Here is a 21,497-nt window from a genome sequence, read left to right as displayed (position 1 = left end):
TGTGAGAGGTACACTGAAAATTCCACCAGCCAAATGAATATAAGCCCCTCAGCTTCTACCCATGGTCTTCCAGACACTCAGCTGGTAGGTATGAACATAAATGTGACATGTACATTAAAAAAAATGTTTCCAAGGGAGAGGGGAGGACTGCTTTGTAAGATCAGTTTTGCCATGCAAAATAATAAATTCAAACTCATTATCATGACATTCTTTTCACTACACAGAAAATGCTGGTTAAAAATATTTTAAATGCACTGCTGAGCTGGCAAGAAAGGGAAATCCTTAGAAGCCAAAATAACAATAATTAACATATGCTTAGTGTTTATTGTGTAAGTGTGGCCCTACTGACATCCTGATTTCTAACTTCTAGCCTCCAGAACTGTGATGGAATAAATTTCTGTTATTTTAAGTCACCAAGTTGATGATAAACTGTTTAGGCAGTCCTAGGAAACTATTATACCTGCATTTAGACTTACAGCTAACTTCTAAATTGAAGCAATGGAAGCCAGAAAACAATGGAATAATCTTTGAGGGACTGAAAGAAATTACTCAATAAAACAATCTTTCAAAAATGAGGATGAAAATAAAGACACTTTCAGACAAACAAAAAACACATTTGTCACTAGACTCTTAGTAAGGCAACTTCTAGAAGATGAACTTTAAAAGGAAAATGATCGAAGAGGATATATATGGCAAAGGAATGTTGAGCACAAACAAAACGTATGTTTAAGTTGAAGCAAATACTGACTGCAAAAGCCATGCTAATTTCCAACTTCTGGAATTAAAAAAAAAAATAGAAGCACACATATGTAGCAAATCTTATATGCCTGGCACTTTTCTGAGTGTTTTACATATATTAAATGTTTTAATTCGCAAAATAACTCTTTGATGTAGAAACTATTATTTTATCTACTTGACATATGGGGAAACTGAGACACAGGGAGGTTAAATAATTTGCCCAAATTCATACAAGTAGTAAATAAGTTTGACTGTAATTACCTCAGAATCCAACTGTTCAAGTTTCTTTCATAGTTTGAGGGAATGATCAAAAGTATAAATTAGCTTAAATTGTTAAAGTTTGCTAAGTTAAAGAACCTGTTTAGATTTCTAGAGTAACTAGTAAAAGAACAGATATGCAGTACATACTAGTAGATAAGAAAAAAAATCAAATGAGGAAAAAAATCTAAAAGAAGACCAAAAACAGAAAGGAAATATAAAAAAAGCAGGTCAAATAGCAAAAAATCAAGATGGACAATAAAAATTAATTCAAATGTGTAAGTAATCACAATAAATGTAAGTAAACTAACTTCTAATTAAAAGACAAAGATTGTCAAACTGAAAAAATAAGTTCTATGATGTTTACAGGAAGTATATCTAAAATATCAGGAAGAAAAAGCTTGAAAGTAAAAGAATAGTAAACAGCAACTAAAAGCAGCTGGCATAGTTATACCAGTATCAAACAAAACAAATCTAAAGCAAAAATCATTACTAGAAATAAAAAGCATTCATGTTACATTGCTAACAGGCTCAAGATAAAAATGTTAAACTTGTATATGCTTTACAACACTTCACTACGTGAAACAAAAATTGATGGAATTACAAGGAAAAACTGACAAATTTATAGTGTTAACATACCTCTGTGGGTAACTGATTAAAGCAGCAAAGAAATCAATAAGGATATAGAAGACTTAAACCCCATAATTAATATACTTCATCTAAACTGCATCCAAAAAAAACTTTTAGCACAACAGAACTTTTACTAAAACTGACCATGTACTACACTCATAAAGCAAGTCACAACAAAATTCAAAGAATTTGTTACTATATGCTCTATAATTTCTGACCACAATGCAAATCATGTGAAATTACACAAACAAATTTTAAAATACACTTAGAAATAAACCATGGGTCACCTAATATATGAGATCAAAAAAGGATAAAAGTAGCCTGGCCGGTGTGCCTCAGTGGTTGAGCATCAATCCATGAACCAAGAGGTCCCTGGTTCGATTCCCAGTTAGAGCACATGCCTGGGTTGTGGGCTCCATCCCCAGTAGGGGGCATGCAGGAGGCAGTTGATAGATGTTTCTCTCACATCTATGTTTCTATTTCTCTATCCCTCTTACTTCCTCTCTAAAATCAATAAAAAAAAATTTTTAAAGGACAAAAGTTACTTCTTCTAAAAAAGAAAAATATTAGTAAAATTAATAAATCTCTGCAAGATTGATCAAGAAAAAGAAGAGGGAAAAAAATATTAGAAATGTAAAAGGGCCCTGGCCAGAGTGGCTCAGTTGGTTGGAGTGTTGTCCTGTACACCAAAAGGTGGCTGGTTAGATTCCCCATAAGGGCACATCCCCAGGTTGCAGGTTCGATCTCCAGTCAGGGTGTGTGTGGGAGGCAACCAATCGATGTTTCTCTATCACTTCGATGTTTATCTCCCCCCTTCCTCTCTCTAAAATCAATTTAAAATAAAAAAGAAATGTAAAATGGACAAAACTAAAAATGCCATAGACACAAGCAACCTTATGACAACTAGGACAATTAGTTTGAAAATAAATAAAATGAACAAACTCCTGGAAATAAACTTACCAAAACTGACTCACAGAAAAACAGAAAACCTAATTGGACCTATAACAATTATCAGAAATTCAAGTCTTCCCACAAATTAAATATTAATTAGGCTTAGACATTCTTATGATTAATCAAGAAAAAAAAAGAATTCTAATTTTATATAAATTTTTTTCAGAGAACAGAAAAGGAACCATCCTAATCTCATTTTTAGAAGGCTAGAAATTTCTTAAGATAAAAAAGGTGTGGCTCAGTGGTTGAGCACCAACCTAGGATCCAGGAGATCATGGTTCAATTCCCGGCCAGGGCACATGCCCAGGTTGCGGGCTTGATCCCCAGTAGAGGGGCGTGCAGGAGGCAGCCTATTGGTGACTTTCTCTCATCACTGATGTTTCTATCTCTCCCTCTCCTTTCCCTTCCTCTCTCTGAAATCAATAAAGATATATTAAAAAAAAAAAAAAAAAAAGATGTCAATTCTCCCCAAACTGACAGTAGTCAATGCAATTTCAATTTTAAAAAGTCCTAACAGGATTTTTTTGTGGAAACCAAAGAGTAAATTTTCAAGTTTCTAAGCAAAAGACCAAGAAGAATCAAGACAATATGAAGAAAAACAAGGTGGGAATTTGCCTCACCAGATGCAACTAATAAAAGCACTACCAGGTAAGACAGTGTGATATTGATACAAACAGACCAATTAAATGAAGAGGCCAGACACGAACTTGGGTGTATATTTGCTAACTTGGCACCTGACACAGGCAGCATTGAAAATTGGTGGAGAAGAGATGGCCTACTTTTAAAACGTAGTATTTGGCAACTGAGTGTGAAAATAAACTATAAAATGTGTTAACATTTTGCCAAATTTGGCTGTTTTAATTGGTTTAAAAATAAATTAACTTCTGGAAATGGCTAATGGTGAATGTACAATGTGAATGTACTTAATGCCACTGAAGTGTACACTTAAAAATAGTTAAAGTGGTACATTTTATGTTATGTATATTTTACCACAATTTTAAAATCTTTAAATAAAATACATTTTCAACAAGTGGTCTTTGGCAAAACTGGTAATTCATCTGCATAAAAATGAAACTGAACCCATACTTCATACATACAGGGAGAAATTAAATACAATCCTTAAGACTTTTTAAAGAAAATTCAGGAAAATCTCTTTATGGTCTTGGGATAAGGAAGGATTTCTTATGATACAAAAAGTATAAAACAGTAAAGAAAAAATGGAAAACTACTTCTCTTCATTAAAAGATAACCTGAAAGGAAGAGTATATTTTCAACACACATTTAATAACCAGAAACTTTAAAAATTCCTAAAACTAAAATAAAAACACAACACAACCTCCTCCCCCAACCCTGCCAAAATAGATAAGCTACTAGGACAGACATTTTACAGCAGAGGAAGTACAAATGGCCAAAAAACATATGGGGAGACACTTCACCCCATAGGATATGCAGACAAAGATACCAGTTATACCCCTAGACTGGGAAAAGTTCAGATGGCAGACAATAAACAAACTTTAGGGAGACGTGTCACTAGAGACTAATGGAGGTGGAAAGTGGCACAATCCCTTTGAAAAACAATTTGGCATCACCTGGCAAAGCTGAAGATGGACCCAGCCTACCCCCAGCAGTTTCATGCCTAAACACCTGCCCTGAGGAAGTATGTGCATATGTGAACCAGGAGACAAGACTACTTGGATGAGTCTCGAGAACAGAGTGCTGAGAGAGACTCCAGACACAATAGTCCAGTGTACGGTTCCACTTAGCTGTAGGTCAAGAACAGGCAAGGCTAACCTACAGTGATATACATCAGAACAGCAGTGGCTGATGGGGGTGGGCACTTACTGAAAGGAGACAAGAAGGAACTTGCTGGGGTGATGAAAATGATCTATACCTAGATCAGTGTTGGCTACACAAGTGTATGATTTATCAAGCTCACTGAACTACACACTTAATATCTGTGCACTTCACAGTGTAAATTTTGCCTCAGAATAGAATAGAGTGAGAGATGGGTGGTTTGTGAGCCATTTAATCCTCCTAAGGGGAGTAATTTGTTTCACGTACTTTGCAGTAGCAATTTGCACATAATTATACTCTAAGCACAAATATATTCTATCCACTCAAAAAGTAGGCTCAAATTCTCTTCTTGGCAACACATTTTAGCAAGTTCAATCCAAGACATGATAAGTACTTGAAAATAAAGCTACCCAGGACTTCCCCATTTACTCTGAATTGACTAAGTGAAAATACTGGGACACACTTAAAAAAAAAGAAAGTTAAAGGCTGGATAAAAAGCAGTTCAGCCATATGACTACACAGGCAAAAGCTAAAATTTCACAAATGATTGCCTCTTGCTTCTCTGCACTAATCAGTGAGGATATATATAAGTGATCAGTCCCAACAGCAAATAATTCAGAACTCACTTGTTGCCACCACCTTCTTCCCCCACAGCTTCTCCCTCAGAGGAGAGGAAGGTGGGAAAACAGAGGCACCAAACCTCCAGTATGAACATTAACTTCCAATTCTCAGCAGAGCTTCCACCTCCAGACCAGTCTGCTTACTATGTGTGTGTGAGAGAGAGTGTGTGTGTGAGTGGGTGTGTGTGTGAAGGCCATCAAAACTAAAACCTGCTGTGTCTAAACTTCCCACACCACACACAAAATCCCAGGCACAAAGCAGACACAGTGACGTTATTTCCTACCTTTTTTTATTAGGGTTGCTATATGCCTCTTCAATAAGCTCCATTTTGTCCAAATCCTTCCATTTGCCTCCATCCAAGAATTGCCAGCGATACGGCAAATGGAAATGAACTTTATAGCACTTATCTAAAATAAAAATATAAAGAAGACATTTTGACATTAGATAGCATGACCTAGACCCATGGTTCTCAATGAGTGTGGTGTTGCATGCTGACCTGGAAACATTTTGGAAATTTGTAGAGAAGTCTTTCTTTAGGATAGTCATATCTAAACAGTTAGATCTATAAATACTATGTATTTTATCATATAGATTTTCCTTTTTGTCTCCCTGTTTAACAGGGCATTACACTGATTTTTCAAATGATATACATTGGCAGGTTACATTATACATGAATTTCATCTCATGATAGTAAAGAAGCAGATCATGAGAAGGTCAAAGGCTCCATCCCAGCAGGTGGAAGTCTGACTACGCATTGCTATTTATGTGGCAGGTGGATGGTAGTGGTCAGGCCAAAAAATGGAGCCATCTTTATCTCTACCATCCCAATCCCAGGCATGTTTGATCACAAATGGGTCAGAAGCCTGGTTCTAGGATACATTGATCTTTCTGGCTGCAAATATACTCACCTCTCCTCAACATACCCTCACACCCCTGAAGGTCCACCCCTGCAGATATACACATAATGAATGGCCCAGGTCTATGGGTTTCAGCCAACTGCTCCCTCTATGCCTTCCCTGTACTCCCCAGGGCCTCTCGCTCCTAGCACTTCCAACAAAAGATCAGATTTACTGAAGAATTCCTAAAAATGTGAAACAGACAGAAACTGATAGAGAAAAAGGAGAGCAAAAAACACATGCAAAGTATGCAGAAGAGAGCTACCACAGAAGTGGGAGAGGTTTGGGGGCTTCACAAACTCAAAGTTCAATGCAACAAGAAGCAAGGAAGATACCCAGGCAATAGCAATGGGAGTAATTGGGACCCATCAGAGCAGACATTCCCTCAGTGCCTTGCCTGTGCTCAGCAACCTTGCTATTTGTCCCATGAAACTTGTGAATGTAGATGTAAGGGCTGCAGAGAGAGAAGCCTGTGAGAGTCACTGAAGTCCCCAGTCCTAGGATATATGCTAGCAGCCCACCCACCAAGCAAGACATTGCCTTTTATCAATTAAGCCTGGCATCAGCACCCACCACAGGCACAGAGATTCTGAGTATCAACATGAGCAGACAGCCAAGAGTCACCCAGTACAAAAGAAAAAAATTATACAGCCACTCAGCTAACTCACACAGAAGAATCAGTACCTAAGGAAATAATTATTAGAGAAAACAGATCAAGAGTAATAGATCTAAACATAAAAGCTAAACCTATAAAACTGTTAGAAAAAAACATAGGAGAAACATTTTTTGAGGGCTTGGAATAAATAAAGACTTTAAGGTACAAAAAACACAAACCATTAAAAAATATTACAATGGTTATCAATATTAAAGCTTATATTCTTCAAAAGATACCACAAAGAAAATGAACATGAAAGGCACAGACTGGAAGAATATATTTTCAATACCTGTATCTGACAAAGACTTGTATAAATACTCAAAACTCTTGAAACTCAACACCACCACACACAAAATCACAAAAATCACAAAGTCACAAAAGACCACATATTGTATGATTCCATTTTTATGAACTATTTAGGCAAATCTATAGAGCTAGAATATAAATCTGTAGTTGCCAGGAGCTGGAGGGGAGGGGAGAATAGGAGTGACTTCTACAGGATTTCTTTGGAAGTGAGAAATGTTTTAATATTGACTGTGGTAATGGTTGCACAGTTCTTTGACTACATTCAAAACTACTGCCCTGCCGGAGTTGCTCAGTGGTTAGTGTCGGCGAGGGCACCAAAGGGTCTCAGGACTGATTCCCAGTCAAGGGCATGTACCTGGGTTGCAAGTTTGACCCCTGGCCCCCACTGGGGTACATGTGGGAGGCAACCAATCGATGTCTCTCTCTCACATCGGTCCTCTCCCTCCCTCCCTCTCTCTCTCTTCCCCCCCTTCCACTCTCTCTAAAAATCAATGGAAAAATATCCTTGGGTGAAGATTAACAACAACTATTAAATAGGTGAATTCTATGGTATGTGAATTATACTCAATATCTCAATAAAGCTAATAAAAAATAGGCAAAAGATTTAATAGATACTTCATAGAAGACATACAAATGGTCAATAAGCACATGAAAGTAAATGTTAAATATCATTAATCATCAGAAAATGCAAGTTAGGACTACAATGAGCTATCACTACTCATTTATTAGAATGGCTAACATTTAAATGGCTGACGATAACAAGTGTTGACAAGGATACAGAACAACTGGAATGCTCATACATTGCTGGTGGGAAAGTAAAATAGTATATCCACTTTGGAAGGCAGCTTGGCTCTTTTTTTATAAAGTTAAACACACATTTATCACATGATCCAGTAATTACACTTCTAGGTCTTTACCAAAGAAAAGTGGAACCATATAGCCACATAAAAATTTATACATGAAGATTTATAGAAGCTTTATTTGTAAAAATCCAAAAACTGGAAGCCCAAATGTTCATCAACACCTGAATGGATAAACAAATTGTAGTCAATCCATACAATGGAACACTATGGATATTCCAGCACGACCAAACCTCAAAAACATGCTCAGTGAGAGAAGATGGTATAGGAGAATACATGTTATATGATTATATTTATAAGAAATTCTAGAAAAGATAAATATAACCTACAGCAACAAAAAGTAGATCAGGGATTTCCTGGGGTCACAAAATTGGGGGTGGTGAGGATTAATTGTACAGGGACATAAGAGAAATTTTTGGAATGAGGGAACTGTTCCATATCTAGATTATAGTCATGGCTACATGGGCATACCTATCTACCAAAACTCAGAGTGTACACTGGAAATGGGTTTATTTTATTGTGTGTAAATGAGATCTCAGTGTTGATTTTTAAAATATACATCTATATGTATATATGGCACATATTCTTTGACTTAGCATTCCATTTCCAGAAATCTGTCTATGGAAATACACATGTGTAATTAGATGCTCAATGAAACACTCCTCTGAATACTATACTATTGTTTTTAAAAACAAGGCGGACTTGCCCTAGCCAGTTGGACTCAGTGGTTAGAGCATCAGCTTGAAGACTAAAGGGTCCCGGGTTCGATTCCCGCCAAGGGCATGTACCTCGGTTGCAGGTTCGATCCCCTGCCCTGGTTGGGGTGTGCATGGGAGGCAACCAATGGATGTGTCTCTCTCACATCAATGTTTCTCTCTCTCTCTCCTCCCCTCCCCCCTTCCACTCTCTCTGAAAAGCAATGGAAAAAATATCCTCGGGTGAGGATAAAAAAAACAAACAAGGTGGACTTACATGTACTAACTAACATGGAAAAAACCTCCAAGACACAATGTTAAGTAAAGGAAGCAGGTTAAATAATGTGCCACAGGTTCCCATCCCTTGAAAAATATGTAAAACAAATATCATGACCACATGGCATGTGCTTAACTTTGCAGAAGGCTGAAGGAGGACTTCAGACTTTACTCCGTATTGTTAGACTCTTTTACAAAGTGAAAGTATTCATGAATTGCTTGGGTAATTTTTGACTGAAAACGAAATAAGTTGTGGTGGTTTTTAAGAGAAGTCACGAGTTTGAGAAGGAATCATTCAGCCAAAAGCCAGGACAGCAGTAAGAAGAAAACAAAGGTTTAGTAAAAATATAAATACACACATAGATACAATCATTGCTACTTCTGATAAAAGAGGAACTATGGAGACAAAACCACAACTTAAACAATTACTTGTCCCTGAAAAGTAAGCACAGGTCTCTCCTCCTCAGAAAGGCCTCCCCAGTTTCTAAGGCATCTCTAAGTCTACGACCACCCTTTATGAAGGACACTTATCTTTGTTCCCACTAGATTAGGCATCTGTGTCTTGTGCACATCTGTGATCGTATGCTATGCTGACCAAGGGTTAACTCGCTGCATGAACCAAACAGTTATGGCCCCCCAAATCACCTACAATTTGATTTTTAGAAACTCAATTCCTACCATCCCCAACACCCCAAAAAATTGCTTCAGAACTCGTTTGACCGAATGCCACACCAGCTCGTGATTAAGAAGACCCGACCCTCTCTGGACAGGGGAAGGGACTATGAAAAGCAGTTATCCCACCCACATGTGGATGAAGGGGTTTCCTGTGACTTACCTTGAAAGCTACAACTTTTCCGGATATGGTACAAGCAGATCTGATCACTCTCCTCTTGGTTAGTAGTTGTTGAGGACACAGAACCTGAACTGTCTTTTTTTTCTACAAAGAAACACCACAAAGATGTATTAGCTATTGGACTTAATTCTAATAGCAAATACCTGTTAATGAACTATTAGAATTGGGAACCAATACCAAGGAAAAAGCAATAAATGGAAGGCCTACCTCTCAAAATAAAACCTCAATTAATTTTAGGTTAATTATAACAATTTTAATATAAAAAGGACATGTGAGTGATTTCAAAGTTTACCTTTACTAGTAGTGCTACAATGAGCCTTTACCTAACAATTACAGTTAATACTCCTCACCTATCACCATATAAGCAAGCATATAGCAAATCATCTTTACTTAGTATCATCTGTCATCTTGTTATTCATCTTACCTTTTCTTTTTATGTGCCCCTCAGACATCCACAGGATGGGCCTCAAAACCTACACCTGTGGGACCATAGAGGTCACCTCCCTCTGTCCCCAAGGGCAGGTATCTTTCCCTCCCTTGCTAACAAGGCCATAACCCAACTGAACTCTTCAAATCTATTTAAAGCAAAACCAGTCTACTTCTAAGCTTCCTACTACTGAAAAAAAAAAATTAACCTAATCAAAGAAAACGTGAAGAAAAAACACATATGGTGCCCGGCCGGCGTGGATCAGCGGTTGAGCATCCACCTATGATCCAGGAGATCAAGGTTCCATTGCTGGACAGGGCACATGCCCAGGCTGCAGGCTCGATCCCCAATGAGGGCCGTGCAGGACTCTCTCTGATCAATGACTCTCTCTCGTCATTGATGTTTCTATCTCTCTAGCCCTCTCCCTTCCTCTCTCTGAAATCAATAAAAATACATTTTTAAAAAAACACACACACAAAAAACAAACACAGATGGCAAGGATAATTGTTAAATATAAAAATCAGGTAAGATTAGCGTGGTAAGTTTGCCTCTGGCAGTCCTGACACCTGATATTTTAGGAAGGGTCCATCAAAAATCCCAGGTATTTGACTGTGCATTCCTGGAGAGAGCCATGTCTCTTAGTCACCAAGACATACTCAGGGCCCAGGACAGTATCTAGCACATGGCAAGCATTAAAATTTGTTGAATAAAACAATGGATAACCAGAATGGCCAGCCAACAGCCAATATTGCGAAACACAAGGGACGCCAATGTTTCATAAACTCCATGTGGGACCACGTTCTTCATTTCCCACACAACAGGTACTCAAGAAATGCTTATTACATAAACAATCTCTGCTCAGAATTCCTCCACTAAGCCTGACATTCCTTTTTAAAAAACAATTATTATCCTAGCATGCTCATTCATTCAATAAAAGTCTGAGTGTCTACTGTGGGCCAGGCACACTGTCCAGGTGCCGAAGATGAGAAGTGAACAAAGTAAATTTACAATGACTAAAAAAATGCCGTTTATTCATCTCAGGAAGAGACCAATATTACTCTACGCTTTGGTCACTCATTTTTAAAACAATCAAAAGAGAATGCAATGCAAAGGATGTCCCTAGAGTTGTGCAGCATGGCATTCTTAACTTTGAGGTCCCTCATTAAAAGGCAAGCCCTCCAGGGGACAGAGGGACAACTACACAGAGAAGCAGTCTCCCACCTCAGTGTAGATCGGGAATTCATTCATTGTCACAACTGGCATTTTTGTAGAATGTCTTGCTTGTTCACGGCCATGATTTAAACTCATCTTCATAACCCCCACTAGCTAGAAAGGGATCACTAACAGCATTTTACTAAAAGCACCGACTTATCCAAAGTCACACATTTCATTTAATGTCCAGCTAGAATCCAGGGGCCCCAGCCCAAGGCCTTACCAGAAGTCCCCTGTGGGCCCGGGGTAGAGCTCCTATTCTTGATGTCATGAGCATTTCTATAAATGGAAGACAGCCTGCTCACCAGGTCTGAGCTCATGCCAAACTTCTGCAGTTTTTCCAGATTCTCAGAATTAGAGAGATTATGGGATCTCTTACAGCCTGTGCCAAACTTGCAGTCACCCTGTAAAAAATACTGGCAGACATGGAGTTTGACACATTGCTTCCGAAAGGAACAAGAGCCATGGAGTCCATCTCCTTTGTTGTAGTGGAGGCAGATCTGTTGACAGAGAAAGGAGAAGACAGCAGTTTAGGAAGGCCTCACATTACACTACCTTCCTACTGACCAGTCCACTGGTTAGAAGAGGTTCCTCTAAAGGCCTAGCCACTGCTGTGACTCCATCATCAACACAGGTCACACAAAATGGAGAATATCCCTCACTCTAGATGGATGACTGTTAACATATGCCCTTGGCTGAAATGGAAACTGTAGCAGACTTCTCAGAACAAGCCCCTCCACTGGGAAAAGCCAAAGAACTTCAAACTGATCAGAGCTATTCCTCACAGGAGACATTTTAATGTAAATTGCGTAACAGCTCCTAACAACCCTTACACATTCCACCTACACCCTTCCCCCTGATTCACCAACTCTCCCCTACTCATGCCCCAGTTTCTCCCAACTCTTTTTTTCTACAACTCAGGGTCAAAGAGGCTCTGAAGGTTTAAAGCAACTTAGGAGAAGGCCAAATACAGCCCTTTATTTCTCAAGGGAGCAGACTCAGAGAAGTTAATGGGATTGCCCTAGGCCACATAGCAATCTGTCACATACAATGGCTGTTGAAATGGGTTGTTGGCAAACCTGAGACTTGAACTTGAATCAACAGCTCCTTCTCTACATTCTGAATTCTTGGAGATGGAAACAGGCCAGAGATCACTAAGGACCCAGACACTCAATTCACAGGCATTACACTGAGCAAAATTTAGCAGGTACCCCACTCTAGGGATGGAAGCCCCAAAGGGAAAGGCCAGAGAGGGCTGAGCCCTAACCTCCCTCTGTGTCTGCCACTTACAAGCTACCTGACCTTGGGCAAGCCACGCACCAGTACTGAGATTCAGTTTTCAATTCCCTAAAATGGGAATAATCCCACCTACATTGCTGGGTTATTGTGAGGATTAAATGAGAAATAAAAGGAGTGGCTAATACAATGCGTGGAACACAGTGTGTGCTCCATTTATGGTGATGGCCCCCAACTAGTCATTGGATAATAAAGTCTAGCCTGAAAACAGAAATCTTGGCAGAAATGCTGCACTGAGTCCACATCTATGGTCTCAGCTCCCATTTGTTTGGCACTGTGTTCTGAACACCCAAGCACACAAAGGCTACACACTCTAGACTAGTCATCGTCTGATTCGTTTTTCACACTTCTGACAAGATGATCACTCTAAAACGTAAATGCCCACTCTGCAAACCTCCCCCACAACTTCCCTGTGAAAGAGAAGGCTGCACGGATGAGCCTCTGCCCACCCATTTCTTTTTCTCTCCTCTCCAACCCTGACCTACATGTTGTCTACTGACCATGCCAAATTCCCTCCTCTCTGTCTCCCTCTTCCCCAGACCTTTATCTTTCAATCATCCTTCAGCTCCCAGAGCAGGTACCATCTACTCTAGGACACCCTCCCCAGCACCCAAACTGTGCCCGATACCAGAACACTGCTTCTATTAGAGCATCTAAAACAGCACCTTACAATTATCTGCTGACTTGTCTGTCTGACCCAGTAAACATGCCTCCTGAAGGGCAGGACAGGGTCTTTTATCTCCTTATCGCCAGTGCCTGACTCATAGAGGATATTCAATAAAGGTTAGCTGAATTAAATCAGTACTAATTTTCAAAAGGAAAAAGAAAAAAGTTAATATCTATTATGTGCCAGTCACTATGCTATGTAGCACCTTTCTCAAATGGGTGATTTTAATTGAATCATATGGAAGCATTTTCATTAAAATATGCCAATATAAACTCTGTTGCCTCAGTGCAAGAACAGAGCCAGAGGATCCCATATAACCTGGCTGGCCACAGGAAGACACTGCTCAGATATGCTACAGAGCACAGCTCACTCTCAGCCCAGCTGCTGCCCTCTGGAGCCACGACCTTGTTCACACAGACGTCACACTCCTGCAGGATCCTCCCAGCCAACAACAGAGCCTGCCATTCTGAGGAGACACAGGCCACCTCCAATAGTGACTTTAGCTCAGAACTGCCTATTGGTCAGGTGGAAGCTTTCTTAGAAATGGGTTATAGTCAGGATATCTTTTTGCCCAGTTCCCTTCCTTCCCCCTCTTCTGCCATAGATGTCAGACCTGCATCACTGCCTGAAGGCTCACCCCAACTTCTTCTCCCAATAAATTTCTCACACTTGTAATTCCATCTTGGTGTCTGCTCCTAGGAGGACCCAAAGTCTTACCTAACCATTTCAATAAGCTTTGAAACAAGTAGTTAATACCTGAAATGCAACATGAGAATTCACATCAACTAAAGTTCAAAATCCTGGGTGCAATTAAATTAGTAGATAGCACACCATCTGCCTGTCAGCAGCCCTAGAAAGCTTCTCCACAGACCCAAGCAGGTCCAGTGATACCTGCACAGTTCCAAGACCTGCTAGACAGGGAGGAGCTGGATGGAGTCTCTCATCCCCTCAGCTGTGTAAATAACATAACATCTTGCTCTCTGCAGCCACTGGCCAAATAGGCTCTCCCAACTTCACAGAAGCCCTGGAAAGGACATACAAGCCCAACTAACACAGAAGAAAAGGAGGCTTCAAGGGGCAAGGTTGGCCCAAGGTCACAGAGCTGGGAATTCAATCTAGGTGTCCTCTAGGCAGACCCCAGTGGTCACGATGGGGGCCTTGGCTTCTCTTCTGCCATAATATATCCTATCTTCCAACCTTCCGGCCTCTTCCCAATTCCTTGCTCACATACCTACCTCCCCCCTCCCGGTACTCACCTCCGGCAAAAGCCAGGGGTCATTCTGAAACAAGAGTTGGCAGAGCTCACTGTAGCTGAGGTTGTCGACGCCATGAGTTTTCAGCACACTCAGGTTGTGATCAGTTGTCAAGCTGTGACTGCTCCTACAGTTCTTCCTGCAAAGGAGCAGAGCTGGTGTCATGACTGAACTGTCTCCACAAAATTCTTATGTTGAAGTCACCTTAGAAGTGATTGTATTTGGAGACAGAGTCTTTACAATGAGGTTAGTAAGTTTAAATGGGGTCACTGGAGGGGCACCCATCCAACCTGACTAGTATCCTTATGAGAAGAAGGGATTAGAATGCAGACTAGCAGAAAGGAAAGACAATGTGAGGATACAGGGAGAAGATGGCCATCTACAAGGCAAGGAGGCCTCAGAAGAAACCAGCCCTTGATGTCTAACTTATAGCCTCCAGAACTGTAAGAAAGTAAATTTCTGGTTGTTTAAGCTCACCAATCTGTAGAAACTTGTTATAGCAGCCCAAGCAAACTAATACAGCTGGTAAAATCAGTCTTTAAGATAATTTTACAAGAACAGTTCCTTATATTGTTTAGAAGCACTGGAGAAAAACCAGCATTTCTATGCAACGATAAAACATAAAGCTTATTTGCAAAGGAAGAAATGGTAACTTGTGAATTCTAGAACCCAGAACAGTGCCTCTCAGCAGGTATCTAATGAAAATGACAGGGTCATTCCTCAAAGAAAAGTCATAGCATACCAGTCACTAGACACTTAAACCAAGGTTGAATAAATGAGTGTGGATGCCTTATGTTTATAAGGGCTTACACAGGCAGACACACACACCCTTGAGGCCCAGCCTTTTCTCCTCCTCTCCTCCATTTTTTTTGATTAACAAGCCCTTGTTAAACACTCATTGTGAGCCAGGCACTGGCACCATGCCCCAATGATCCAAAGACTTCAACTGACTGCCCTGATCAACATGACCTGAAGAGTCAGGCAAATACCATTTGCTTGACTCAGACACTGCCTTACCTGGTATGTCATGCTTATCATAAGCATCTCAAAAGAAAACTGAACCCCTGATCGACTCCTCCAAACCTGCACATTCCACAGGCTCTGCCATCTCAGTAAAAGGCCATTTCCTTCCACAATACAAGCCAAAAACTTTGGAGTCATCCTGATTCCTCTCCTTCTCTCATCTAGTGGAGGCAAAGACAGAGATGACTCTAAAATGGAGTGGGAAGGGCAAGGTCAGCTGTGTTCAGAAAGTATTTGTGAGGAGAAGAGGGGCACCTGACCCTGACAGCAGTGGGGAAGCAAACAAGAGAGGACCTAAGTCAAATTCTTAGGGTTGAGGATCCAGGAAAGGAAAGGAGGAAAGAATATTCTAGACAGAGGGGCTAATAATTGGTGCTGCCAGAGCCAAATCTATCTAATCATTATAATGATGATGGCTGCTAAAACTTGTTGAGCATTTACAATAAACCAGGGATTACCCAAACATTCTATGAGTTAATTCATTTAGTCCTCAAAAACTTTAAGAGATAGGTGATATTATTATCCCCATTTTGCAGCTGATGGAACTGAGGATCAGATATGAAGTAACCTGGCCAAGATCACTCGGCTAGCAAGGAGAAGAGGCAGGGTTGGAACAAGGTAGGCTTGTCTTTGGGGCTGTGCTCTTGACCACAATGCTCACTGCTCCCCTAAGCACAGGATGGAAGTCAGGGACAGGGACCCTTCCCAGCTATCACCAATGAAAAGCAGCGGTGAGGATCTATTTCTGAAACAGCTGATCTGCGGTTCAGGAAGACCAGTAGAGTCCCAAGAAAAGCATAGAAAATACAGCCAACCACATACACTCTCCCTACGTGACCCAGAAACAGTCGGAAAAGGAAGATGCAAGAAACTCTTGTGTGACCCTCAAGGAAAAGGGAAAGGTGAAGAATAAAGATGTGGAATCTAATGAACAAAATAACCTAACAAACAAAATAGAAACAGAAGCATAGATACATTAAAAAAACTGACAGCTGCGAGAGAAAGGGGAGAGTTTTGGAGGCTGGGTGAAAAAGGTGAAGGGACTAAGCGAAAAAATAAATAAATAGTAGCCCTGGCCAGTGTGGCTTGGTTGAGCACTGTCCCATGCACAAAAAGGTCACCGGTTTATTCTTGATCAGGGCACATGCCCAGTTTCGGGTTCAATCACAGTTGGAGTGTGTACCAATCAATGGTTCTCTCTCACATCGATGTTCTCTCTCTCTCCATAATCAATAAAATGATATTTTTAAAATTAAAATAATAACACACAGACACAGACAACAGTATGGTGACCACCAGAGGGAAAGGGGAGTGGGAGGAGGTAAAAGAGGGCAAAGGGGGAATAAATGGGGATAGAAAGAGACTTTACTTTGGGTGGTGAGTGCACGATGCAGTATGCAGCTTATGTGTTACTGAGCTGTACACTTGAAACCTGCATGGTTTTATTAACCAATGTCACCCCAATAAACTCAATTTAAAAAAAAAAAAGAAAAATCAAAATCATCTAGGCCAGTAAACACCAGGTGTCCAGATTTCCAAGACAAGTAAAATTTGACCCCAAATTTTGGGAAGAAGCCTAAGAATAGGGCTTCTTAGCATTAACAAATACAGACATTAGCATTAACAAGATCCACCAATTATCCCTGTAATTCAATCCATCCATCCACCATTTATTGTGTCTGCTTTCCTCTTCAGCTGCTGCTCCTCATGCTCCTGAGGGGCCTCTTCTCCACCAGTCCCCAAAGGCCCAATTTCCTCAGGGTTTCACCCTCAGACCCCACCCCGGATCTGACCTACACTACCAAACAACTCCCAAGCCAGCTGATCAGAGCCCTGGCTGTCCTCCCAAGCTTCAGTCCCCTGGGGACAATTCACAACAAAATCCTCTCCTGCTCTCTCAGCTAACAATAAGAAATGAGAGTAAGAGTCATCTCTCAGTCAACAATTTCACGGAAAACTGAGTCATCACCTCTATCATACTGTCATCAAACTCTCATCAACTCCCCATCTCTCCCAAATTTTTCACATATAGATCCCTTTTTCTTAAGGCCTTACCTGGGCCTTGGAATATTTTAATCTAGTTATTTCTAGGCAGCTGCTTCCCAGGGACTACATTTCCCAGCCCCCACCACCACCCCAGGCCCCCATCTAGGTGGGGTCACAGACATCTTGTACGTGGAAGAATGTCTGACACTTCTAGACCTGGCCCATAAAAACCTCTCTCCAGCCCTCTACTGTGCATGTTCTCCGTCTACTTTCTGGAACCTGATACCCAGAATGGCCCTAAGAGCCCTAGGCTGAGGGAGGTAGTGTCTAGGTCAGCCAGCCTAGGTTCCCGAAAGGCTACCTGGGTCAAGGGCCCTACCCCAAAAAAGAAGAAGAAAAGGGAGGGGAGGGAGGGAAGGAAGGAGGACGGAGGGAGGAGGGAGGAAAAAAGGAAGGAGGGCGGAAGGGGAGGAGGAAGGAGGAAGGGACTAATTCTTTTAGACTGAACTAATTTCCGATTGAGACCCCATTACCACCTCCTGTAAACCAGCATCCACACCATGATACGTCTTTCTAAAATGGCTGCTCTCTCCTGCCACTTCACGGGCTCCTACCACTTTCAGGGCGAGCAGCAAACTCTTTAGCCCCCCCCCCCAGTCCCCCCTCCTCAGAGAGCTCCTGCTGCATGCAGCGCAGGAGACCACCAGCCAGGGTCAACACGGGCTCCCCTCACGCTCCTGGGCCTTAGGTTTCCGTTCTCCTGGAGGAGGTGCGGTGGGGGAGGGGTGGGAAAGGTGCTGAGAAAAGGAAACAGGACAGTGTGATGGAGAAGAAAGGGGCTCAGAAAGGAAGGTGATATTTGAGTTGGGGCAAGCCGGCCGAGAGAGGCGGTCCGCGAGGGCTGGGAGCGGTCCAGAAACCAAGGGCGCCCGGGAGCGCGGGGGCGGGGCTGGAGGGCCCGGCCAGTTCCCCGGGGTCCTTGGGGACGACAGTGAGGAGCTTGCATTTTACACCAAAAGCCACCGGAGCCTCTACCGGCTCGTAAGCCGGAGAGAACAGGAGTTGGGAGAGGTTTTGGCTGCAGGGCAGAGAAAGCCGCCGGTGTGTGGCCCTCAAAGCTCCGGAGACGGCGTCGTGGGGAGCGAGACGCGGCCTCTTTTCTTCAGAAGAGCCCTCCCCTGCCCCCCTGCTCCCCGCCGGGCCCCGGCTGCCCCGGCCGCTAAGTCACACTCGGATAGCAGGAGCCCCGAGGGCAGCGCGGCACCGAGTCCCTCCCCCACCGAGTGCCAGGTATCCAGTAGGTGCTCAATAAACGCTCGCTGGGGAGAATTAGGGGGGAACGGCCACCGCGCCGCCTCCCCAGACTCTAAGGGCTCGAAGCGGGCCGGAGTGAGGGGACCCGGGCCCTCGACCCCCCCGACCCCGGGCCCGCCTTACCCGGTCTTCTGGAACTTGCAGGCCCCCAGGACCAGGAACTTGCACAAGTGCAGCTGCCCGCACAGCCCCGTGCAGGTGGCCTTGAGGCCCTGGTGGTCGCGACACAGGCGCAGCGCCGTGACGGCCAGCACCACCCGCTCCGAGGCGGCGGCCTGGCCGCCCGCGCCCGCCCGCCTCTCCACCGCGAAGCGCCGGGGTTCCCGCAGCAGCCGCTCCAGCGCGTCCGCGCCGACGCCGTCCCGCAAGCGGCGCCTCAGCTCCTCCAGCTCCAAGGCGCCCCCGGCAGCGCACAGCACCTGGGTCACCTCCGCGAGGGTGGCGGCCTGGGCCTGGGCCATGGCTATGGCCGCGGAGACGGGGTCGCACTCCCCGTCGGGCCGTCGGCTGGCAGGGCGGGTCCCTCGGGGAGGAGACGCGAGCGGGAACCGAAAGCGAAAGCTGCCCGGGCTCCCAGGAAAGCAGAACCCCTGCGGCCTCACCACGCCCCCGGGCCCGCAGCTGAGCTGGGCGCGGCGCCTTCCAGCCTCCGCGCCGCCGGCTGAGGCGGCCGCGCCGCCCGACCCCGAGATCATCCGCGCCGTCGGAAGACCGCGGGCGCTCAGGCGGCGCCCGGACGGGCCTCGGCCCCTCAGAGTGGCTCTCGGGGCGCCGAGAGCAAGAGCGCCTCGCTCGCGGAGCCCTTCACCTCGAGGACGGGGAGCCGACGCCCTGGAGCGCGCGCTGCAGCTCTCGAGCTGGTGCGTGTGGAGACCGGCTGCGGCCGGAGCAGAGCGCGCGCCGCGCGTCCGTCAGGTGGGCTGCGACGCCCCCTGGGACGCTGCGGCGCCCCCTGGGAAGCCGGCGGAACCCCCGCGAGGCCTCCGCGCCGCCCAGACGGCTTCCGTCGGCGGGCGCGACGCAGCTTCCAACTAGCGCCCCGAGGGGCGAGAGCTGCCTCAGCGCCGCCCGCGCCTCAGTGCTGCCCGCGCACCCCCCGCTTTAAACATAAAAGGGTGTATTCTTTCCAGAAGCCGACCCGGGACCGAGCGGGGACACGTTGCGGATGGAACCGGGAGTTCGGGCCTTTTGAGAAAGTCGGGGACTCGCTCTTAACTTTTTCCCTGTGTGACCTTTGACCCAGCAGTCCTTCCTCGGAGAAGCTTCTAGAACTAAAAGGGGCAGGACCCGAGGTAGGGACCCGGCTGTTCGTGCGGGGCAGGCTGGGTCCTGAGGCCGAGGGTTGAGCGTTACCCGCGCCGCAGACAGTTGCGCAGCCCCGTGTGAAATCCCGCCCGGGGACCCACGGGACACGCGGGACGTGCTAAGTGAGGAACCGCTGCGTGGCCGCGGCGACGGCAGCGGCGGAGAGGGAGCCCTGGCCGTGGGGCGGTGGGTGGCGGGCGTTTCTGAGCCGGGGGAAGGCGCGCGGAGCCGGCGCGTCCGCCGCGGGGGTGGGGAGCAGGCCCGAGGGCCTGGGAGACGCGGGGGCGGAAAGATGGCGGGGAAAATGCAGTAATACGCAGGGTGTCCCCCAAAAGGGTACCCGCGCTTTCACAGCAGGTAGCTCCGCTTGGAAAAGGAAATGTTCTCTCACGAAACACTGCCTTTATGATTATTCCAAGTGCGCGTATACGTTTGTGGGGACACCCTGTATTAACTTGGACAGAATTCTATTTATAATATTACTACCAAAATGTCCAAATCTACTGTGGGTGGGTGAAGAGTAGGCAGTAACCTGGACAAAGGAAAATGAATGAATTTGGGGATGGGATGAGGGGCAATTTTTCTCTTGGATTTTAATTTTTTTTTTTCCCCCAATTTGTGTGGAAAAACTATTTTAAAATTGTTTTAACTTTAATTGTGGTTTTAATATTGTACAATAGAATAACTTTTTTTAAAAGAAAGGGAAAGTGATGTCGGTCATGTCAGAGGCTGGAGTATAAGGACCTCAGGAAGTTTGCCCTTCCACGCAAGCAGTGAAAAACGGGCAGAATGGTCAGAATTAATGTTTTCAGGGCTCTGGAAATTAGCCAGTCCTGCAGCAACCCACTTAGCATTTAGTGAAGAAAAATAGCTGAGTCTGAGTAGGAACATCAGGCTTCATAATACCCTAATTTACTCTAGTCCTACCTCTTCCTCCCCAGCTCCACGCAGCCTTGACTGCTCACAGCCCACCCTCCCGGTACCGGTACCAAACAGAGCAGAACAGGGCTGCAGCTCTTTCGAAGCCCCCGTCCCAAAGAAGTCATTATTTGGCCTGTCTGATGGATGCTGGAAGACCTCCGGAAAAGACTGGCATTTATTCCACCTCACCAGAACTAGCCCAATCCTAATGGCTTTTCTCCACAGGTGGTATGCCACTTAAATGTTTTAGTATCATAAACATTTCCTCAGTGGTTGAGGAAATGGGTCACAGTTGAGACAAACAATAAATTAACCAAAAAGCTTAAAAGTGAAAGCTTAAGAAGGACATGTCCGTTGGGCTTTGCAAAGCTCTGGCTTCTTCCCTAGGAATCTAGAGGCCACGCGCATCCCTCCGTGGATTCTCATTGTGCGTGGTAGTTGTTAGATAGAGTCACCGTGAACACGGAATTAGAGAATCTGCAATCAGTGCTCCTAGAGGAAGTACAGGGTTAAGCTCCTGCGAGCCTGTGGTCACACCTTTGGCAATTAGGATTAACTCA

At 44.2% G+C, this 21,497-nt stretch overlaps 1 protein-coding gene across 1 annotated transcript in view; it reads right to left on the bottom strand.

The window, feature by feature from the left end:
• Positions 1-19,727, bottom strand: part of PARP12 (poly(ADP-ribose) polymerase family member 12) — a 38,630-nt gene extending 18,903 nt beyond the window's left edge. Inside the window, exons 1-5 of the mRNA XM_081146663.1 lie at positions 18,835-19,727; positions 14,392-14,527; positions 11,396-11,672; positions 9,516-9,617; positions 5,276-5,399 (exon numbers count right to left, since the gene is read on the bottom strand). Of these exons, the coding sequence (XP_081002789.1) occupies positions 5,276-5,399; positions 9,516-9,617; positions 11,396-11,672; positions 14,392-14,527; positions 18,835-19,406 (1,211 nt within the window). The 5' untranslated portion in view covers positions 19,407-19,727. The remainder of the gene's footprint in view (positions 1-5,275; positions 5,400-9,515; positions 9,618-11,395; positions 11,673-14,391; positions 14,528-18,834) is intronic.
• Positions 19,728-21,497: the final 1,770 nt, after the last annotated feature.

Source organism: Miniopterus schreibersii (assembly GCF_964146895.1).
Source record: "Miniopterus schreibersii genome assembly, chromosome: 9".
Taxonomy (NCBI): Eukaryota; Metazoa; Chordata; class Mammalia; order Chiroptera; family Miniopteridae; genus Miniopterus; species Miniopterus schreibersii.
Note: the sequence above shows the minus strand (reverse complement) of the source record. Positions and strands in the feature narration are given on the sequence as shown.